Below are 19,741 nucleotides of genomic sequence, written 5' to 3' on the forward strand. Positions count from 1 at the left end.
TTCTTTTTAAACTATTAGGTCCTATTTAGATTTATGGGAAAAAAAAACACGTGACTTTTACCCAAACCATATTTCTAGAACAATACCCTTCTTGCCCCCTCTTCCCCCATATTCTAGATGCCAATAGTTAACAATCACATTTATCTATTGAAATAACATCTTCCTTCATGATGGGGAGGAGTATTTTATTCTGAGACTGACAGCACCTAACGCTTGATAACACCTCAAAAGGAAGCCTTTCTAGGTGTCCAGTGTGTGGATAAAACCATTCATAAATTATTGTCTCAACAGCCTCTTCTGATGGCTCTAGTACATGCAATTCACCACTGTATTACATTCTCTGTTTCATGGGCCCAGAAATTTCTCTCCTCCTCATTAATACAGGTGTCATGCAGTTCACTGTCATGATCAAAATATTCACAGAATAATAAGCCACAAAAAGAAAACACATTTTATGACTTCTGGGGCAGGACCATGGTATTTACCTTCCACTATGGAAGTCATTACAGAATTACTTTGCATGCTTTTTATTGGGAGCTTGCAACTGCAAAAAGTCTCCATATTTACCCTTACATCAAGGGATTAATAGAATACATGAAGATTCTATTATACAATACAATTAAGTAGAAAATATGAGAAAGAGGGGGAGAAAGGGAGAGAAAGAAATTCAACATACACACAGCCCTCCTCCTCACATACACAAACCACACATATACACTACCCTTTTCAAGAAGCTGTAGAGTTCAAACAGTAATGTAAGGCAGTGCAGAGACAGCTGACCATATTAAAACCATTATATATTCTGATCAAGCAGAAAGATAGGACAGGTCCTTAAAGTTAGAGCATCTCTCCGCTCAGACATCCTTTGAGACATGTCTGTGTCAAATATTCAGAATCCAAGTCTTCAGCTTTGGATTTTAATTCACCATATAAAGAGCAATAGTGAAAAGATGACATATTACTGTACCAGTAAACCTTTTATTCAGGCTGCTTAAAGACTAGAAAAAAAAAAAAAGAAAAAAAGAAAAAAAAGCTGCTTTTACATATCAGTAGCTATGTTTGTTTAGAAGTGAACTCCAAAAAAACACACTTTCCACTTGATAAAGGCTCACAGCTGTAAACTGAAACTACCAGCTAGACGGATCATTAAGGAAAAACATATTAGTCAAATCAAATCAAAAGAAACAGTGTGCCTGGAAGAAATTACATGAGAACAGAATCAAAACAAAGTTATAAGTACAAGAGAAAAAACAGTCTTGCATTTGTTTTGCCAAGTTCTAAACAACAGGTGGTCTAAAGCAAAGTTTAACAAAGGGTTTCTGAGGATACTGTAAATTTAGGAAGTCCAGCATCTCAAGAATAAAGCCAATTCTCCTCCTGAAGTCCCTGAAAGAGAATAGGAAACCAGACATCTGTTTGGTGTTAGCATCCTTCAGACGTGACCACTTCAGGGTAAAGCCTCAGCTACACGATTAGGTGCTGATGCAAACTTCTCAGCCATGGAACTACCCACCACAAGGCACTCAAATGATAGCTGGAGTTTTGCCATTGTCATGCCATTTTTAAGCACACCTGTTTTGGCTCCCTTCTTGCCATGCCTCACAGGATTCACAGAATGACTAGGCTGGAAGAGACCTTGAAGATCATCGAGTCCAACCCATGCCCCAACATCTCAACTAAACCATGGCACTGAGTGCCACATCCAATCTTTGTTTAAAAACACATCCAGGGATGGTAATTCCACCACCTCCCCAGGCAGGCCATTCCAGTACTTTATCACTATTTCTGTGAAAAACGTTTTCCTAATATCCAACCTACACTTCCCGTGATGCAGCTTGAGACTGTGACCTCTTGTTCTGTCAGTCGCTGCCTGGAGAAAGAGACCAAGCCCACCTGGCTACAGCCACCTTTCAGGAGGTTGTAGAGAGTGATAAGGTCACCCCTGAGTCTCCTTTTCTCCAGGCTGAACACCCCCAGCTCCCTCAGTCCCTTCTCACAGGGTTTGTGTTCCCAGCCCCTCACCAGCCTCGTTGCCTCCTCTGGACGTGCTCAAGCATCTCAAGGTCCTTCCCAAACTGAGGGGCCCAGAACATCTCACTGCTTCCCTCCATCTGGTCTCCTTGGTGGTGAGTGTCCCCCACCAAAAAGTGTAGAATCCAATGGATAATTATACATTTGGGCAGGTGGGAACACACAGGTACCTCCCGGCGGGGGCCAAGTTTGACACTGTCCCTTGCAAGACTGCAGATCTGTTACATCATGTGGGATCACCTGCAGTGCAGGGTCTGGGGACCCCTTTGGTGGGGGGCCTTTGTTGAGCCATGACACCCCCTCAGCTGTCCCTGACACAGATGTGGCCTTCCAGGGGTGGGAGGCCCCAGAGCTGGGCCAGTCTGCCCGGGGGAGGATGGGTGTTCACTGCATCTGGCCAGAGGCCATGCCACACACCCAAACCTCTCCTCCTTCCCTGCCTTGGTGTAATAGGCAAAAGTCCTTCATAAAGATGTTTAAGCCATAAACCATAACATTTCAGTCTCCATCAAGGTCCTTTCAATCCAAACCATCCGACCCTGTGATTAAGTTAACAACATAAACACAGCATTAAGACCTCAAACTTTGAAAGAGGAAGTTATCCCACATCACTAGGGGGAAAATAGGGAAAAGAAACTCAATTTCAGTCACTCAGTTACCTTAATCCTCAGCTTTGTGGGGACTGTTAAGTGAAATCTGGAAAGCCAGCACACCCCTCATGGTGTCTTAGTTTTCAAGTTAAGGAAAAAAAAAAAAAAAAAGGAAAAAAACTTTAAAGTAAAAGTAACTTAACAAAAGACTTTTGTTAAGACTTTTGAAGTTTTCAGAGCCAATTATCTGATGTTATCAGTGGGATTCCTAAGAATTTAAGGTTAATTTCATTTCAGAGCCCCAAGGACAGTTGGCTCTGGAAACAAAAAACTTGAAGTGCTTGTAGAGAAGAAAGTGGAAGGGAAAAAAAGTCAAGTGGCACAGGGCAAGAAAGCAAGAGATTATTTAGGTCAGCCTTTCTGAAAAACTGAACACAGAGGTACAACAATTTTAGATAAACTCAACAGCCTCCTAAGTGCTTTCAGTAGTCCCTGACACTGAATGAGTACTGCATGAGAGGGGGAAATACTGAGGAAAAATTATAATTTAATGTTTTATAATTAATAATCAAAATGTAAAATTCAATTCCCTTCAATGTTTATATTGCTTCCTTCTTTTCTACTCACACAGAAGAGAGGAAGGGTTTGAATGCACAGAATGCGCAACTTGCAAAGGTTCAATGTAGCATGGAGTTTATTCCAACAGAGAGACACCACAGAAAGCATATGCTGTTAGCCAAATAAATATTTATAGCTTGCACTTTTCCAAGTCTCAAAACACCAGTACTCCTCTTGTCTCCATGGCAATTCAGAGGGAGCTTCTGCAAATGGGGGATGGGGATTTAAACTAGTCAGGCTCTCAGAAAAGGCCTATTTTCCAGCCATCTCCTGGTCCTGCCCAGCAATGGTTTCCACAGCAACTCATTGGCAGCTCAAAGACAGCTTGTAAATGCAGTGAGAGCCTATAGCTGCTTCAGCTCTTGCTTATTTTAAGATGCATCAAGATGCTGAGAACATGTGTCTAGTGCCACCATTTTTCAAAAGACCGTGTGAATAGGCCACTGGTGTATAAGCCCCTTACCACTCCTGTCCCACCCCCCTCATATCAAACAGTGCAAAGCTGAAGCTGAACAAACAGATTTCCTTTTGCATTTCTAGGGGGTAACAATCCAGCAGAAACACTTCCCTGTACAAACACCTGGTGAAACTGCATAATGTTATTAAATGTGCAAAATAAAGCTTGCAAACCAGTGTGTTCCTCTGAAGTCAACAGTACCAAGACTGATTTACATCAACAGCAAAATCAGCTCTGAAACACAAGAGAGTTGGAAAACCAGAAGAAACAAACAATACCCCACCACTCCCCAAATGAACACAACCATTCTGGCCCCCAATTTGCGATAAAGTTCTCTGAAGTCTCCTATAACCTTTAAGTGACTTTTGCTGGAATTGCCAAACAATGTGGAAAGAATAAACACTTTCATGAAGTCACCTCATTTATAAACCTATAAATACCCCCATTATTTATCTTAAAATCCTGAAAACAGATTTTGTTTACTTTCAAACTGTATCAACCAGTATTACTTTCAATTCCAGTATACTCCATATGAAATTGGAGTCCTTGCCCATTCAGAACAAGTGAAGTCAGACAAGTTCCCTTACTATTGGAGCATGTTTCCAGATATTTAGGAGGAACACCTTGACAGTATAATTTAAAATTGTTCTAAGTAAATACATTGGTAAAGTGAGGAGGTGTCTCATCCTGTAGTTAGTCCAATTAATTTAAGCTGGAACCAAATTTCTTGGGCATCACAGAATCATATAATGATTTGGGTTGGAAAAAACCTTAAAGATCATCCAGTTTCAACCTGTCTGCCATCCTCAGTCCCTCTCAAATGGAACTTCTCAACACCTTTTTGATTAATCTCAATATTTCTACAAAACACACATAACAAGAGGATGAATACATACAACACTGTATTAAGTTCTGGCTTCTAAAGGTATAGGAGTAGCTAACTAACCAGAATTGTGCACAGCAAACATCTCAAATAGCAGGCAGGATAGCTAATTTGTCTAACTACAGACAAATGTCTCTTTGCAGCAAAGTATAATGACCAAGTCAGCATTGCCACATTATATCCTACTGTGTTCCACCAATGAAGGAGATAAAACATCTGAAATAATTTCAAATTTTTTAAAGCCCCATTCTCTCTGAAGCAAACACTGACCTAGAATATACTCCTATATGCAATGTGTGTAACTCCTTGAGGTGAGTTTTTAAAAGGGCGTTACACATGCCCTTGTTCAAATATGCCTTGTTCAAATCTCATTCAATTTTTCTGACTTTGGGACACACTACTGTGACTTCATTCTATTTAACATGCCCATTTAAAAGAAAAAAAAGGGTCCTTCTAACACTGGTAGGCTGCTCTCTAAATACTCAGCAAGGGTCTTGTGCAATGCTTTGTGAATTTAGGACTTCTGAGGTGTTTCCAGTAACTGGGGGTGGGAGTGGTGGTTTCACTTGTGTAAATGTCACTTGAACCATGAATTTTAGGACTGCATCCTATTAGACAGCACTGAACTTGGTTTGTAAGCTTTTTGTCCTCCAGACTAAAGACCAGGTTCTTTGCCAATACGAGCAGGGAAAATGATTACCAGTTCTCACAGCTAAAAGAATATTGTGAACCCTTCCTAAAATCCAAATGCAATGGCCAAATTGCTCATCCCATTTTCATGCACAAGTTCTTTTACATTGCCAAGGTTGCTCAATAGTCCCTTCCTGGCAGAAGCAACTAACAGCTGTGTTTGATGACCAGTATCTTCAATCAACTTTGTAGCTTACAGTATGAATGCATATTTTTAACTTTAATTCTACAGGCCTTTAATAGATAATTTAGTTGTTTAATACTATATTTTATAGAAACATCTTCTGGCATATTTGAACAAGACAAGCTACTCTAATTCCATTAAGGCTAACACATACCAAGAGAAGCTACAGCAAACAGAAGATGTTTTTCACACTCTAAGGAGAAGGTTGATTAGAAGAAATCCTCCGGAAGGTAGCACTAGGAACAATAGGTCACAGTATAAGAGATGCCAAGTTTTCCTTAAAGGGGACAAAGAAAATTAAAAAACCCAACTACAAAACACTACAGTCTTCATCACAGTAAAATCTACACAATCAAAGCAACATACAGGTTCAGATTAGAAGACATTAGAACAACACTGGAAAGTTACACAGGAAGCAGGAATAAACAAACTCTATGCCTTATCTATTTTTAAATCAAGCATAAATTTTAACTCAGTGATCATCACAGCTTTCCACAGGAAAGATGTTTTAGGAGCCACATCCTCTGAAGTGTTTCCCTGATTAAACACTTGCGGCTTTGCATCAGAAGAAGGGAAAGCTCAGTACATGAGCCAATATTCACAATTCAGTGGTTAGCTCCTTTATGAAAATGGGATTTGATGATCTTGTCAGGTACTTACACTAAGCTGTTGCACTGTCACAAAAATTGTCTTAGAGTGATTTATTATGATAGTGTATTCCACAATCCTCAGGTCTGTGCCCAAAAATGGGTATTATATCCTTAAGACCCTCTAGCCCAAGACCTGGTGTGTGGGGGACCAGGGGGATGAAGAGTTTTGCTTTTGTATGAGCATTTTTAAAAGCTCCTGCCCAGCATTTTCATGGCTCTGTGCAGTGTGGGTTTTGCTGGGCTGGTTTGGTTTTTGGCCCAGGCAAAAAGCTTTTCCTTTCCTTGGCTCAGAGATGCTGCAGTAGCAGCCTTTGGGCTGCCTTAAGGTGAACCGAGCAGCTCCTGGTCTCAGGACAGGGACCTTGTGTCAGCAGGAGTAGAGCTGCCCTACTCTGATGCAAGCCAGACTCCATGAACCACGCCGAGCTGGGAAGAAAACACACTGAGAGGCTCCAGCCCAGCTGCTTTACCTGCTGGGATCTGCTGTACTTTGTCCTGGGGAGAAGGCTGGTGACAGATGAGCCACTGGGCCTCCGTCTGCTGCTGGAACTGCTCCCTGAAAGCTTCTGCCTTCCCAAGGTGGAAGCTGACACCATCCTGGATTGCATGTTGAGAGCAGATAATCTCTGGCATTTTGGGTCTTTGTTCCAGGGTGTGGGGGGTGAAATCTAACAGTTTGATATCTAGCAGTTATTTACTTTTTCCTTCCTTGTGAGCATTCTGTTTGTTAATAAACTGTTGTGCGTTTTTTTTATTTTCATCTATTAGTATTCATTTTCTATTGCTGGAAAGGAATTGTTGGAACCTTTTAGAGGAGGCAACTCATTCCAGAGTGTTCTCCTTTAAATTGTCTCAAACTGAGACAAAAATAAAATAAAAAAAAAAGTCAGCAATCCTGCTATTCTGTAAAAAGACAATAAAAATATTTTTTAAAGCCATGATTTTTTTTAGAGTAAACCACATGTAATTAAGGATTCTGCCCCCTGCATCACTACTATCTCCAGCACAACTTCCCTGCTTAAAAGTCTGGTGGTTAAAATGGCTTTCTGCAATACCTCGATAACACATATACTATCATCAAATTTAGTTGTTTAATACCAAATTTTATAGAAACATCTTCTGGCACATTTGAACAAGATTGAAGCCACTCTAATTAAGGCTGACACTTGCCTAGAGAAGCTAGAACAAACAGAGGATGTTTGTCACACTTGAAGGAGAAGGTTGATTAGAAGAAATCAACATTACATTTCTAGAATACCTGTTAGAGTCAATAGATCAACATATTTTATTAAGCCATGCCTGCCATATAAGCATATATGCTGCTTTAAGCTAATGTTTTGTCATGTACTTTGCCTACTTCTGCCTGTATTCCCTTTATAACCAACTGCTCATGGCACATTGATGCTCTAGAAGCTTGGGTGACACAATTATTGCTTAAAGTTTCCTTTACAAGTCACAGAATCATTAAGGTTGGAGAAGACCTCCAACCTTAAGTCCATCCTGTGACCAATCCCTATCTTGTCTCTCAGACCAGAGCACTGAGTGCCACGTCCAGCCATTCACTGGACACCTCTAGGGGTGGGGACTCCACCACCTCCCTGGGCACCCCATTCCAATGCTTGAGATCACTTCCCAAGAAGAATTTCTTCCCAATGTCCAACCTGAATGTTCCCTGACACAACTCAAGGCCATTTCCTGTTGTCCTGTCACTTGTTCCCTGGGAGAAGAGCATGGCACCACCCAGCTACACCTTCCTTTCAGGGAATTGTGGAGACTGAGAAGTTGTTCCCTTAGCCTCCTTTTCTCCAGGCTGGAAATTCCCAGCTCCCTCAGCTGCTCCTCATCAGACTTGTGCTCCAGACCCTTCCCAAGCTCTGTTGCCCTTCTCTGGACATGCTCCAGCCCTTCCATGTCTTTCTTGCAGTGAGGGCCCAGAACTGGACACAGGATTTGAGGGGTGGCCAGGACAGGAGGACAATGATTGCCCTGGTCCTGATTACATTAAGGCAAAATAATACCACTTTGACTGAAGAACAGTCCAAGGACTATACTGGGAAAAACTTATTCAGGCATCAGCATAAATACTGTGATTACAAAATAAGGTCTTCAGAGTTCAGCTCTAAATTCACAGAACAGTTTTGTTTTTATAACAGGATCTAGGCACATTTAAAGATTTATTCCCACTGTTGTTGCAGAGCTCAACTTATTGCAATGAGACGGGATGGTACAGAGCATCAGCAGTTCTAAGAGTGGCCAAGAAATCAAGAAAGGGAACAAGATGGCTTGTTGAATAATACATTGCTACCCAAGAAATACCCAAAGAGAAACCCATTGCCAACTCAGTCAAAGTTCAACAGTTTTGCTGAAAAAACCTTTGAAAAATAAGCCTGTAAGTTTTTATTGTTTATGAGCATCAGGTGTTATTTTAGGGCAGAAACGGAATAGGTTCTTTACAGGACAAAACTAATTACCCTTATACAGGAAAGATTATCCACTTCAGAGTTCACAGATATGTAATGCAACTCTTTGTATGCAACTCCTCATAGCCAAGTCTACACATTTCTTCTACTTAAACAGTCTAATTTTATAACAAAGCCTCTTGTCCCATTTAGCCATAAAACTTCCTTGGAGATTATGTGTCCACCCAGCACATGTATCCCATCCCACAGCAGAGGCAACTTAAGAATGAACTGTCTACCCTTCAGTCAACAAAACTGGCAATTTAAAATTACCAGATTTTTTTTTACAAAAATGCAAGATTTCAGCAGGGCTCCATAAAAGCACAGGGGATTCAAACACAGCATACACATGCAGGATTGCAACTTTAACAGTAACACAAAGCAGTAGAAAACTTTTCCCATTTCAAAACTGATTAGTCCCATTCCAAAACTGAGAGTGCTTAAGTTACTAATATATCTACACTGAATATACTATTTAAATAGTGTGCCTTATGACAGAGCTAGCTCAGGAAACATGTTCTGCACCTGAAAGTAACTACAAAAGAACTGGCTGTACCCCTCCTCTTTCTCTGTTCACATAGCTTTCAAAAGCTTTGAATAAACTTTAAATATATGCAATTGCTTACAGAGGCATCACTTCATTCTTCTCTCACAAAAATCAGTCCTCCCAACAGCTACTTATGCTAGAAAGCCACTGTCTTTCAGCAACTGGGCAAAGCCTCTGTAGCGCTGTTTTCCCTCCCTTCTTACCCCTTAGAAAGGTGGCTAAGAATTTAAACACAACTGGAAAGCGAGTAGGAACTGCTTGTGGATTGTTCCTGTTTTGACGACCCAGCTAGAGATACAACTGGAACATAAATGAAATAAGAAACAGTGTGCAGTGGCAGGGAAAAAGCAGAGCTGAAAAAAATCTTTAGTCAGTCTCTATACATATTGCTAATTCCCTGTTGACAGAGCCTCCCCAGATGATTTTTTATCCCCCAAAACAAGAGTCTGAAGACAACTGCTATAGGAGACAAGTACATTAACTTCTGCAAATACCCAACTTCACCCTTTCCCCTCCCCCTCTTCCTCCTCTCAGCCACATCTTTTGTCTCATAAGTATCATCATTATCATCTCTTAGGCAACAAATGGAAGAAAATTCCCTGAGAGAAAGAAGAAAAAAAAAATCCTAACTTCCAACATTTTTTTACTCATTTTTGCTAGCTACTAGAAGGCTTCAGTTCTGAGACAGGGCCTCCAGAGACAAGTACTGTCTATGCATTCTAGTGGCAAACTGCTGTCTGCCTCACATAATAGGTATTAAAATGCTGTTTTTCTGCATGTTATAGATGGGTAATGCAATGGTTAGCTCCCACAATTAAGGGATGAATATTATGTGTATGCTAAGAGAAGTTTTATTGATGTATAGTTATGTTATTGTGATGTGTTCTCCCCATACTCCTCTTTCCCCTCCCATTTTATTGTTCTCACAGGATGGCCTTGGTAGTCAGGGCATTTGGGGGGAGGGCAGGCTTGTTGCTGTGGGGCACAGCATGGCAACACCTGACCTTCAATCAAATTGCAAGAAAGGAGTCTCCACCAATGGACAGAGAAGGAGAGTGACTGACGGACTTTGGGAGGGGCCGGGGTTACCTGATGCAACACCGGGAGTATAAAAGGTGGAGCAGCCATTTTGTGGGTGAGCACATGGCAGTTTAGTTCCATGCTCCCAGCACTGCTCTTTCTCCTTGTTCAGTCATTTGTTGTATTTGTTAAGGTTTAGTAAACCTTTGAAATCTTAAAGTGAGAGGTTGTTTCTCGCACTGCATATATTTTCCTTATATTTTTACAAATGCACCAAACACAAACGCTTGTCCAACTCTAACATACACAAGTCCACATAATACCCCCAAGATTGTCTCCCAGTTCATACTGGGCACTTTCTGCAGGCTGAGATACAATAATTTTGGCTTGTATATTGTACTAATTTGAGCAAATGTAATTTCTCATTAATTTTCCATCATTACCTCCAAGTAGTATATTAGAAGTTTGTGAACAACAAATATAGCCTGTTTTATTAAAATTATCTAGTATCAAAAAACATATAATGCATCATTTTTTCATCCAGACAATAATATGTTTTGTTCTCCTTTGAATCTGATCCAGTGGTTTGGATGGGGTCAAAAGCATTTTCAATCCTTAAGATGTTAATCCACCTAAGAGCAATGAAATACATCTATTGAAACTTCATACTTGTAGGGTCTGTTCTTTCCAGCTCAAATTTCACCACTTTGTACCTCTTTAAACAATCAGAATCAAACTGTAGCTATTTCAATTCAAGTTTTATTTTCCCATCTCTTACTGAAAACTGCTAAGTTTTGAACTTCTAAAAAGGAATAATTCAAAAAGGTTCAGTACCAGATTTTTTTTCATGTTTCCCCTGCAAATAATCTTTAGGAGAAATTTGATGCCTGCTTTAATTTTTATTAACCAGAAAGGTTGACAGACTTACTAGTGGTTCAACAACTACGAGTGATACATTACTTTCTCTTTTCAGAAATTGCCATTTTCCCCTTCTTCTTTCTCCAAAAGCTCCTCCACCTCCCACTGTGTTAGAAACCAACAAATGAACAGGAGCAGATGTTCAGCTGCCAAGCTTACTTTCTGCCCAGTTAAAGAAATTTTATGTAAGCACTTGAGTGCTTGATGATATATTGTGAGCATAGAGGTCACAAAATCAGTTGGAGTCCTCCAGGAAAAAAAGTGACTTTGGAAATACAGGTGAGCACAAGCAATGGCAGTCATCCAAATGCTTCTCCAGCCTCATCTGCTGTCTCATTCTTTGAAATTCATATTCCATTCTCTAAAAAAACCCAACCATTTAGATGAAGGAAACAAATAATTTGTCTTGATTACAAGACACCATAATATTTGCTTTAAGCTTCCTGAAGTTGAATTACAGAACAATCACAGTGCTTTGAGGAAGATGTGACAGGCAGAAATGTTTTGCTGAAACTGATGGCTCTTTCATAAGTACCGGGGATGGGAGAAGATGTGCTAGAAAGTAAAACTGTAACAAAGTTAGCTTAACAAAAGTGGGGTGGGAGAGGGGGTGAGCTAACCAGAATAGAAGGAACGACTTGAAACAAAATAAACAGCTTCCACATAACCTTTCCCTCAGTTTCCATTAAAGTGCTCTCCCCGTGGTACTGAACTAGAACTAAACTAGCCCCTGAACTAGACAGCAAGAACTTGTAAACCATCTCTTTTCCCACATATATACAAAACTGCCACAAAGTTAACATGGTGGAGAAAAAAACCGAAACAGCAAAACAAGAAAAAACAGCAGTAAGACAGCTCATTGTACACATCCCCAAGGACACTATTTTATGCAAATTTTGTTTTTCCTGATATCCTTATATAACTTCAAAGGAATTTAGCCATTCCATATGGCCCTGTCAAACAGTCTGCAAGGACAAATACATATGTCTGCCTTTGCTTCAATTGCTTTAATAGACAAGATATTTATTTTCTAAGTAACCTTCCTTTACATAAGCATTTGTACTGGAGTCACCTCTAGCATTTCTAAGGGAAAGTATATGACACTAAGCCTTACTTTAGAAAAGGGTTCCTAAAAGGGTTCACCATGAGCAGGGAGAAATTGTCTTCAGAAGTGCTCCAGCACAAGGATTACATTTTGAGTGTTGATGGACTCTAAGTAGATCATACCAGATGGAAACTTTTACATGCCAACTGCAGAACTATACTACTAGCTGTTCCTGGCTCTCTAATAGCACCACCAACCCAAATCTCTTCCCCCTCAAACAAAGGAAGCTTGCTTGCTGCTACTACAGAAGGTTCACATGCATGTCACCGTCTATCTTCAGAGAAGAAATACTACTATTATTTACTCCTGTGAATTTATGAGGAAACTTAATTTTCTTAATATCAGATGTACAAGAAGATTCTCCCATACTTCACAAGAGGACTTCTGTCTTACAGACTTCCTCCTAGTGACCACCAGCACCTGAGAAGAAATTAAAGCACCTGGGGCACCCTTGGAGGAAGGGTAAGTGTCTGCTGTAATGTTTTTAGTTCAGTTCTTTAAAAACAGGTCTCCACACACCCCAAATAACATTTGGAGTTAGCCAGTGAACACAGACAAGTTTGGTTGCTCTAGGTCATGAAAGATGAAACCAGGTGTTCTGTTAAATCAATCAACTGAAAAGATGATGTCAAAATTCAGCTACTTCTGTATTCTCACCAAATCATTTGCACTGGCATCAGCCAGTTTCTGAAGCAGAACCTGGCAGCTACCAAAATAGGCTGCAGTAGGAATTACAGGTGCAATACAGGAAATAATCACAAAAATATCTTTCTGTAATTCAGTTAAATAGCCAATGGGAAGACCTCATCCAGGCTCAATTAGATCTGTGAATCACAGTGGTAGCTTTATCTGTCCTTATTAATGCCAGATGCCCTATGATACTCACAATTACCAGAAATATGTATCCTACAACATGAACAAAGAATTGTTGCAACTTTAAAGCTGAGAAAACAGGACCTCAGAGGCCAAGCAATAACAAAAGCAAATCCTCCTCTTGCATTCATCCACCTTAAAAAAGAAACAAGGAATTGCAATTGTCCTGATGTAACATTTCCAGGCATGTTTCTTGTCCCCTCCATACAGTGAGGGAAGACAGCCACCCTCATTTTCTCTTTTGGGCGTTCAGTAGCAGTCTGTGGGGCCAGCAGCCTAGAAGAATGATACCATGGGGGCGACCAAGGAGGAGCTCTCTCTGCCTCCTCTCTGCTGGAGAGAGACAGGAGGGAGACAGAACAGCAGCACTTGTGGCTGAGCCGTCTCAGGAATACAGAGCCCCTTCTAAGCAGCACACCCAGGTTTAAGGAAAACAGCATGACTTGCTGTTTTGAAATGCAGCAAAAGCCATGATTTCTGAGAGAGATACCAGTAACTCACAGACAGCTTCTTCTGAGTGTGAGGATCTAAGCAAGAGGGTGAAATTTAGTAAAGGTTATTAAATAAGCTAGAGAGAAGAATGTACCCCTTTTAAAGACAGAAATAGTCCTTCCTGCCATGTCAATTTGTGTCAGTTTTAGAAGCATATGGGTATCTCGTGCAGTCTCACCACATTAATAAATGAAAAATGTTAAGCTGAAGACTAGAAACAAACATTGCCTTTTTGTACTTAGTTTTTTTATTTGTTTGTTTATATATTAGCTGTTTATTATCTTCCTACAACTTATGTTGTAGTGTCTAAGAGTCTGTGCGTGCTTCTAAACCTTGAGCAGCCTTTAGCAAAGAAATACTGCTTCTCACCTAAACCAGCAAGAGAATGAACATTCAGTTGATGCCTCTTCCCCCACTCCTCCTCCAAAACCAAGCTGACTGCTTTATAGCATTATGTTGAACAGATATTACTAGAAAACTACGCAGTCTTAGAAATTTAAGAAATCCCATCTCACCTGAATATGGCCTAATTTAGAAATCAGTTCCTACCAAGCTCATCCAGCAAACAAAGAGGGTTCAACCAAAGGCTGAGGATTGACAATAGCCTCAATTTTGAGTACATCCGTTGTGTATCACATATAGCGAAGAAAGCATAGTTTAAACACTTCCACTGTCAATTCCTACAGCAATGCAGTCATGCTTTATGATTTTTTTGTCAGGCTTGGGGGGGGTGGGGGGGGGGAAGAAACCAAAGACTTCTTTGGTCTAGAATCTCTGTATCTGAGTGAAACATTTCTGAGAAATGAGGAGTGGGGTTTTCTTGAGCCAAAACAAATAAACAAAATATCACCTTACGTACTGCTCAAACTACCCCAGTGAGCTCCATGAAATATTTAGGTAAGACTACTATTTATTGCCTCTGCATTGTCCTCACACACACATATTGTACTGCATTTGCTTCCAGCGTCACCACCTGAAGTCTAATTTCAATATGCACTACTATTAAGAAAAATCACATCTAGATGCTTCTCAGAAAGGCCATTTGGTCAGCACACACTATCTCCTCCCATGGAGCCATGATGGTTAATAACAATTTCTGTACCTATTCTGTCTTGCCAACAGAGCTCACAAGTCTTAGGCTGTGGCACCTTTTACAACTTTGAGATGTCAATTCCAGAAACTTGTGCTGAGAGAGAACATGATTAAAGACTCCCAGCTCCCTCACTTTCCCTAAATTAAAGGTGGAAGGGAAGATTAGCTCACAGAAACCACAATTTCTGCAGGTCATGAATATTTCTTAGCAAGTTCTCAATGAAAAGCAATTCAAACATCATCTGCCTTGGCTATGCTGATACCCTGTGACCAACTTAGACAGCTTTTGATCTCTGCAGCTCAGCTACCAAGAAAGTTCTCAATACCTGCTCCACAATTTAACCACAGAATTGCAGAACCATTTAGGCTGGAAAAGATCTCTAAGATCATTGAGTCCAACCTTTGACCAATCACCACCTTCACAACTAGACCAGGGCACTGAGTGCCATGTCCAGTTGTTTCTTGAACACTTCCAGGGATGGTGACCCTACCACCTCCCTGAGAGCCCATTCCAATGCTTAACAACCTTCTCCATGTTCTTCCTGATGTCCTCCTCTGACTCAGCCTGAGGCTGTGTCCTCTTGCCATGTTGCTGGTTGCCTGGGAGAAGAGGCCAAGCCCTATGCTGCTTGTGAGGTATCGACCACTCCTTCCTTTCCCTCACTGGTTTCTGCCCATTCCCCACCATCTCCAGAGCACATGGGTCCCACACAGGACACTGCTCAGCCCATATGCCTGTCTTGGACACCTGAATTACTCAGCCTTATTGCTCATGTAAACACACTCCAGACACAGGAGCAGCAGCAGACTTCTGGTTGCCTCGATTTCTTCCTGGGTTTCCTCTGGCTCCCACAAATAGGCATTTGCACACCCATGCACCTACGATCACTTTCTTCGCAAAAAGACTCCTTATCAGCACCTTGCTTGTAAACTTGCTTTCCACCTAGTGTTTCTTTGGAATTGGGACAGGAAGGGAAAAAAAAGCCCACCAAGAAGAAACCTCCAAGTCTGATAACAATGTAGGCACCAGACTTTGATGCACTGTATTGCATGCTCTATCATTTCCTTAGCAGTCCAAGCCAGCACTGCCAACAGACAACTAACCAGGAGGCTGAGCAGCCTGAACACACTGAAACCTGTCGCCAAAAAAAATCACAGCAGCTTCACCTGCTCAGATATATCATGCAATTAAGAAGAAATGAAGTTAAAAAAAGAAAAGGAAAGCCATGTTTATTATTATTATTATTAGTTACTATGTGAAAGAGAATTTCTGCACTAGCCGTTCATTTAACAGCCCAACATTTCCATAAGGTCTTGTCGGAGAAAAAAGAGGAAAAAAAAAATTCAAGCCTAAGACCTATCAGACATGCATAACTTCAAGTATCTCGACTGCAGGACTCAGGGGAAAAAAAGGGAGTTTACATACAAGGAGCTTTCTGGTAGGTAATGTTCTGTTAGGAGGAATGAAAGGTAAACCTTAAAATATACCCAGCATCAGTACCATGAATGTTCTGCATCTACAATGGATTGAGAACCCACCCTGGGCTGGTCCTAGGTGGTCATTTCATTGGAAGACAGTGCTACATAGTCTTTTCAAAACACTATTTTCCTGTACTGCCCTTTCCCCAAACATCAGTGAGACACAAAAAGCATAGAACAGAAGCACAGTAAGACATGATCTGAAAGTCACAGCCTTATCACAGCTGGCTCTACTAACAGTAATGTTAATTCAGTGGTTCTCTGCAGGTACCTGCTGCACATATGTCTTTTTCCTATTATTTATGCATGCTTTCCGGCTGGGGAATCTTTGCTCAACTTATTCTAACCGTACCCTTTTGTTTTAAAGGAGTTAGGAGCATAAAAATACTGGAAACTTAAGTCTGTTCCAAAGATGCAGCACCCAGTGCTGGCAACAGAAAATGCCCTCCCGCCCCTTGTTCATTCACCTTGCAAAGACCACCAGAAAAACAAACTATACTGCCCGCATCCTAAAGTTTCCACGGCGGCAGACGGCCGCTGACTCGCACTTAGCCAGGCCGGCCTTAAACAGGTTACATCTGCGCGAAAACATGGAAAAAGACACATGGAAAGAATCAGCGCGCACCGCCCCGGCTGTGGCGGGGGACGCGCTCGCTGGCGTTTCGTTCTTGGGAGACGCGGCTTGGCTCCTCTCGCTCCGGGATGAGGAGGGAAGCGGCACCTCTGGGAGCCATCCCCCTCAATACAGACACACAGAGACTCCGCGGGGACCGTCCCCCCGCAGCCCAGCGGGTCGGGCAGCCCCCCGAGGCGGCGGTATCCCCGCGGGACAGGGACACTTACAGCTCAGGAGCCGCAGGCAGAGCAGGAGCAGCAGGCGCAGGCTGCGGCTCGCCATCTTCCCGCGGCGGCGGCGGCGTGGGGCGGTGCCCGGGGCCGGGGGCTCGGCGCCCGCGGAGCTCTCGCAGCGCCCGGCCGTGCTCTGCCTCCTCCGGAGCTGGAGCCGGGGCCGCCCCAAACTTTTAACGTGTCCGAGGAGGCGCCTCCCCGCCCGGAGCGCAGGAGCCGGGGCTTGAGGCGGGGATGTGCCCTGGCCGCCAGCCCGCCCGGCCGGAGCGGGGAGCCGCGGCGGGCTGCGGTGCCGAGAGCATCCCTCTCCTCAGCCGCCCCCGCATCCCGGGCACTGATGGGCTGTGTTGGATCCAGTTCTTCTCCCAGTTTCGTTGATTTATTTATTTTTAAGCGGGGACATCTTTATAAACTCAAGGACATTTGTTGCAACAGAATAAACTTTTCGTTAGGAAAAGATTTAATTGCTCAAAGAAGAGCGTTGTCCCTGTTGGTGCGTTTCCCTCAGGAGAATCCCCCCCAGGAGGGAAGTAGGGATAACGGGGTGAAATCACGGAACAAACATTTGGATATTCCGGCTTCCCCCAAGGAGGAAGTGGGGATAACGGGGTGAAATCACGGAACAAACATTTGGATATTCCGGCTAACAAAAAAACAAGCCATGTGAGGGCGAGGCGAGGCGCTGTTTTAAGGCGAAAGAAGTCACAGTGACTCCTTGTGCCTCTCTGTACAGAATCCCACCTACAGCAGCAGATGGGTCACACGGTGACCTTCAAAACATTGTTATTATGTTATTATTTTGTACCAGACTAGGAGAATTTTTTGTTACGTACACAAGTGGTGTAATGGTCCTTTAAATTTATGAATCAAGGAAAATTACTCATCTTAACTGTTAATAGTGCATCTAAGTAGTTTCCAATGACATCTTAAAAATGCATTACCACTGATGTAAAACAGTTCTATAACAAGAAAAGTATCACAAGTATGTTTTTTGGTAATCAGAACAGCAATGTCGGCTATATTTTGTTAGAGGGCAACAAAATGAAGAAAGATCATTTATAAATAAAATCTCTAGCAGCTATTTTAATGGAGAACAAGGAATTAGGATGCCACAGCGCTCTTCATGGCAAAATCTTCTTAGTTTATTTTTCACGTGGAAAAAATGTATACAGAACACAAGTAATATTTATTTAAAAAAATCTGCATGCATATATGTATGTATGTAAGTCCAGTATATATTACTGTCATCATGACATGCATTTAAAAAAATCAAAACTGTCCCATTGAAAACAGAAGAGTTTTTTGTGTGTCCCAACACATGATAGCTTTAGGCAAGTACAAAGGTTCATTGATTTCGGTAGGACTGTTTTACTATTTAGTCAGACAGTGATGGAAATGCTGTCTGGATATAACATTTAAATATGGCAAGAGTCTGCTGCAAAAGTTATAAACATGGGGAATGTTAAGAAATGGCGGTATGGAATAAAATTAAAGTATAGGCAATAGGATGTTAGTAATACTGATGGTTGATGAAAAACTAACATGCCCTGGCCGTGTGTGCTGGAAGCCCAAACTCCCCCCTCCCCCGTGTGCTGGGCTCATCCAGAGCCCCGTGGGCAGCAGGGCAGGGAGGGGATTCTGCCCCTCTGCCCCCTCTGCTGAGACCCCACCTGCAGGGCTGCATCAGCTCTGGGCTCCAGCACAGCAAGGACAGGGACCTGCTGGAGCCAGGCCAGAGCAGGCACCAAGGGGATGGGGGGCTGGAGAACCTCCCTGGTGAATACAGGCCAAGAGATTTGGGGCTGTTCAGCCTAGAAAAGAGAAAGTTGCATGGACAACTCACAGCAGCTCTCTAGTATCTGAAGGGAGGCAGGAGAGGGACTTGTCATCAGGAAATGTAGTGACAGGACAAGGAATAATGGGTTCAAACTGAAAGAGGGAAAACTTAGGTTTACACATATGGAAGAAATTCTTTACAGTGAGCATGATGGCATGGATTGCCCAGAGCAGCTGTGGCTGCCTCATCCCTGGAAGTGTTCAAGGCCAGGCTGGATGGGGCTCTGGTCTAATGAAAGGTGTCCCTGCCCATGGCAGGGGGTGGAATGAGATGGACTTCAAGGTCCCTTCCAACCTAAAGCTTTCTGCAATTCTGTGATTCATTAACACAGCTCTTATACTATAGTAAATCCATTTAAATGAGAAGGTTTTATACAAGCATGAGGTCAGACTAAAGTTCCTTTCCTCTGTTCACTATTTCATTTCTCTTGCAGGTGAAGCAAATTCCTAGTGCTTCCTCCACATTCCTCTGACTTTTTCTAGTACAGGTCATATTTTCTTTCCATTCCCTTGTTTTATTTCAGCAATAACTAGATCATGGTTTCTCCGCTTGCTTTATACAACTACAGGAAACACCAGCAGTTAAATGTTAATATTTTGAAGGCATTTACAGAATTACTGGAAAAGTGGTTGTAATACATATAGTTCATTTAATATATACAATTTTTCTCCATGTACTTTGCTCAACAATTGTATTCTTAAAAATACTGTTAAGTACTTTGTTAGAAGGGTACAAGACTGCTATCCATATTTTTTACCTTTTAAAGTTGGAGTAGAAATGTTTTCATTAAATAATGCCTAGACCCCAAAATGGAAGAATTTGAGATGCTCAGTTTAATAGTTATTCTTGGATAAGTTTCCACAGACACTCCTTTTTAGACTAATAAAAATAGTCTATAATTAACATCTACACACAAAATGCAAGTCAAGAATAGCTATCTTATTTTGTGATAGCTGTTGCAGACAAG

At 41.8% G+C, this 19,741-nt stretch overlaps 1 protein-coding gene across 1 annotated transcript in view; it reads right to left on the minus strand.

Annotated features, from left to right (window-relative positions):
* The window catches only part of JAM2 (junctional adhesion molecule 2), a 36,982-nt gene extending 19,762 nt beyond the window's left edge, over window positions 1-17,220 (minus strand). Inside the window, exon 1 of the mRNA XM_054655071.2 lies at window positions 16,932-17,220. Coding sequence (XP_054511046.1) covers window positions 16,932-16,986 — 55 coding nt within the window. The 5' untranslated portion in view covers window positions 16,987-17,220. The remainder of the gene's footprint in view (window positions 1-16,931) is intronic.
* Window positions 17,221-19,741: the final 2,521 nt, after the last annotated feature.

Source organism: Agelaius phoeniceus, chromosome 2 (genome assembly GCF_051311805.1).
Source record: "Agelaius phoeniceus isolate bAgePho1 chromosome 2, bAgePho1.hap1, whole genome shotgun sequence".
NCBI lineage: Eukaryota > Metazoa > Chordata > Aves > Passeriformes > Icteridae > Agelaius > Agelaius phoeniceus.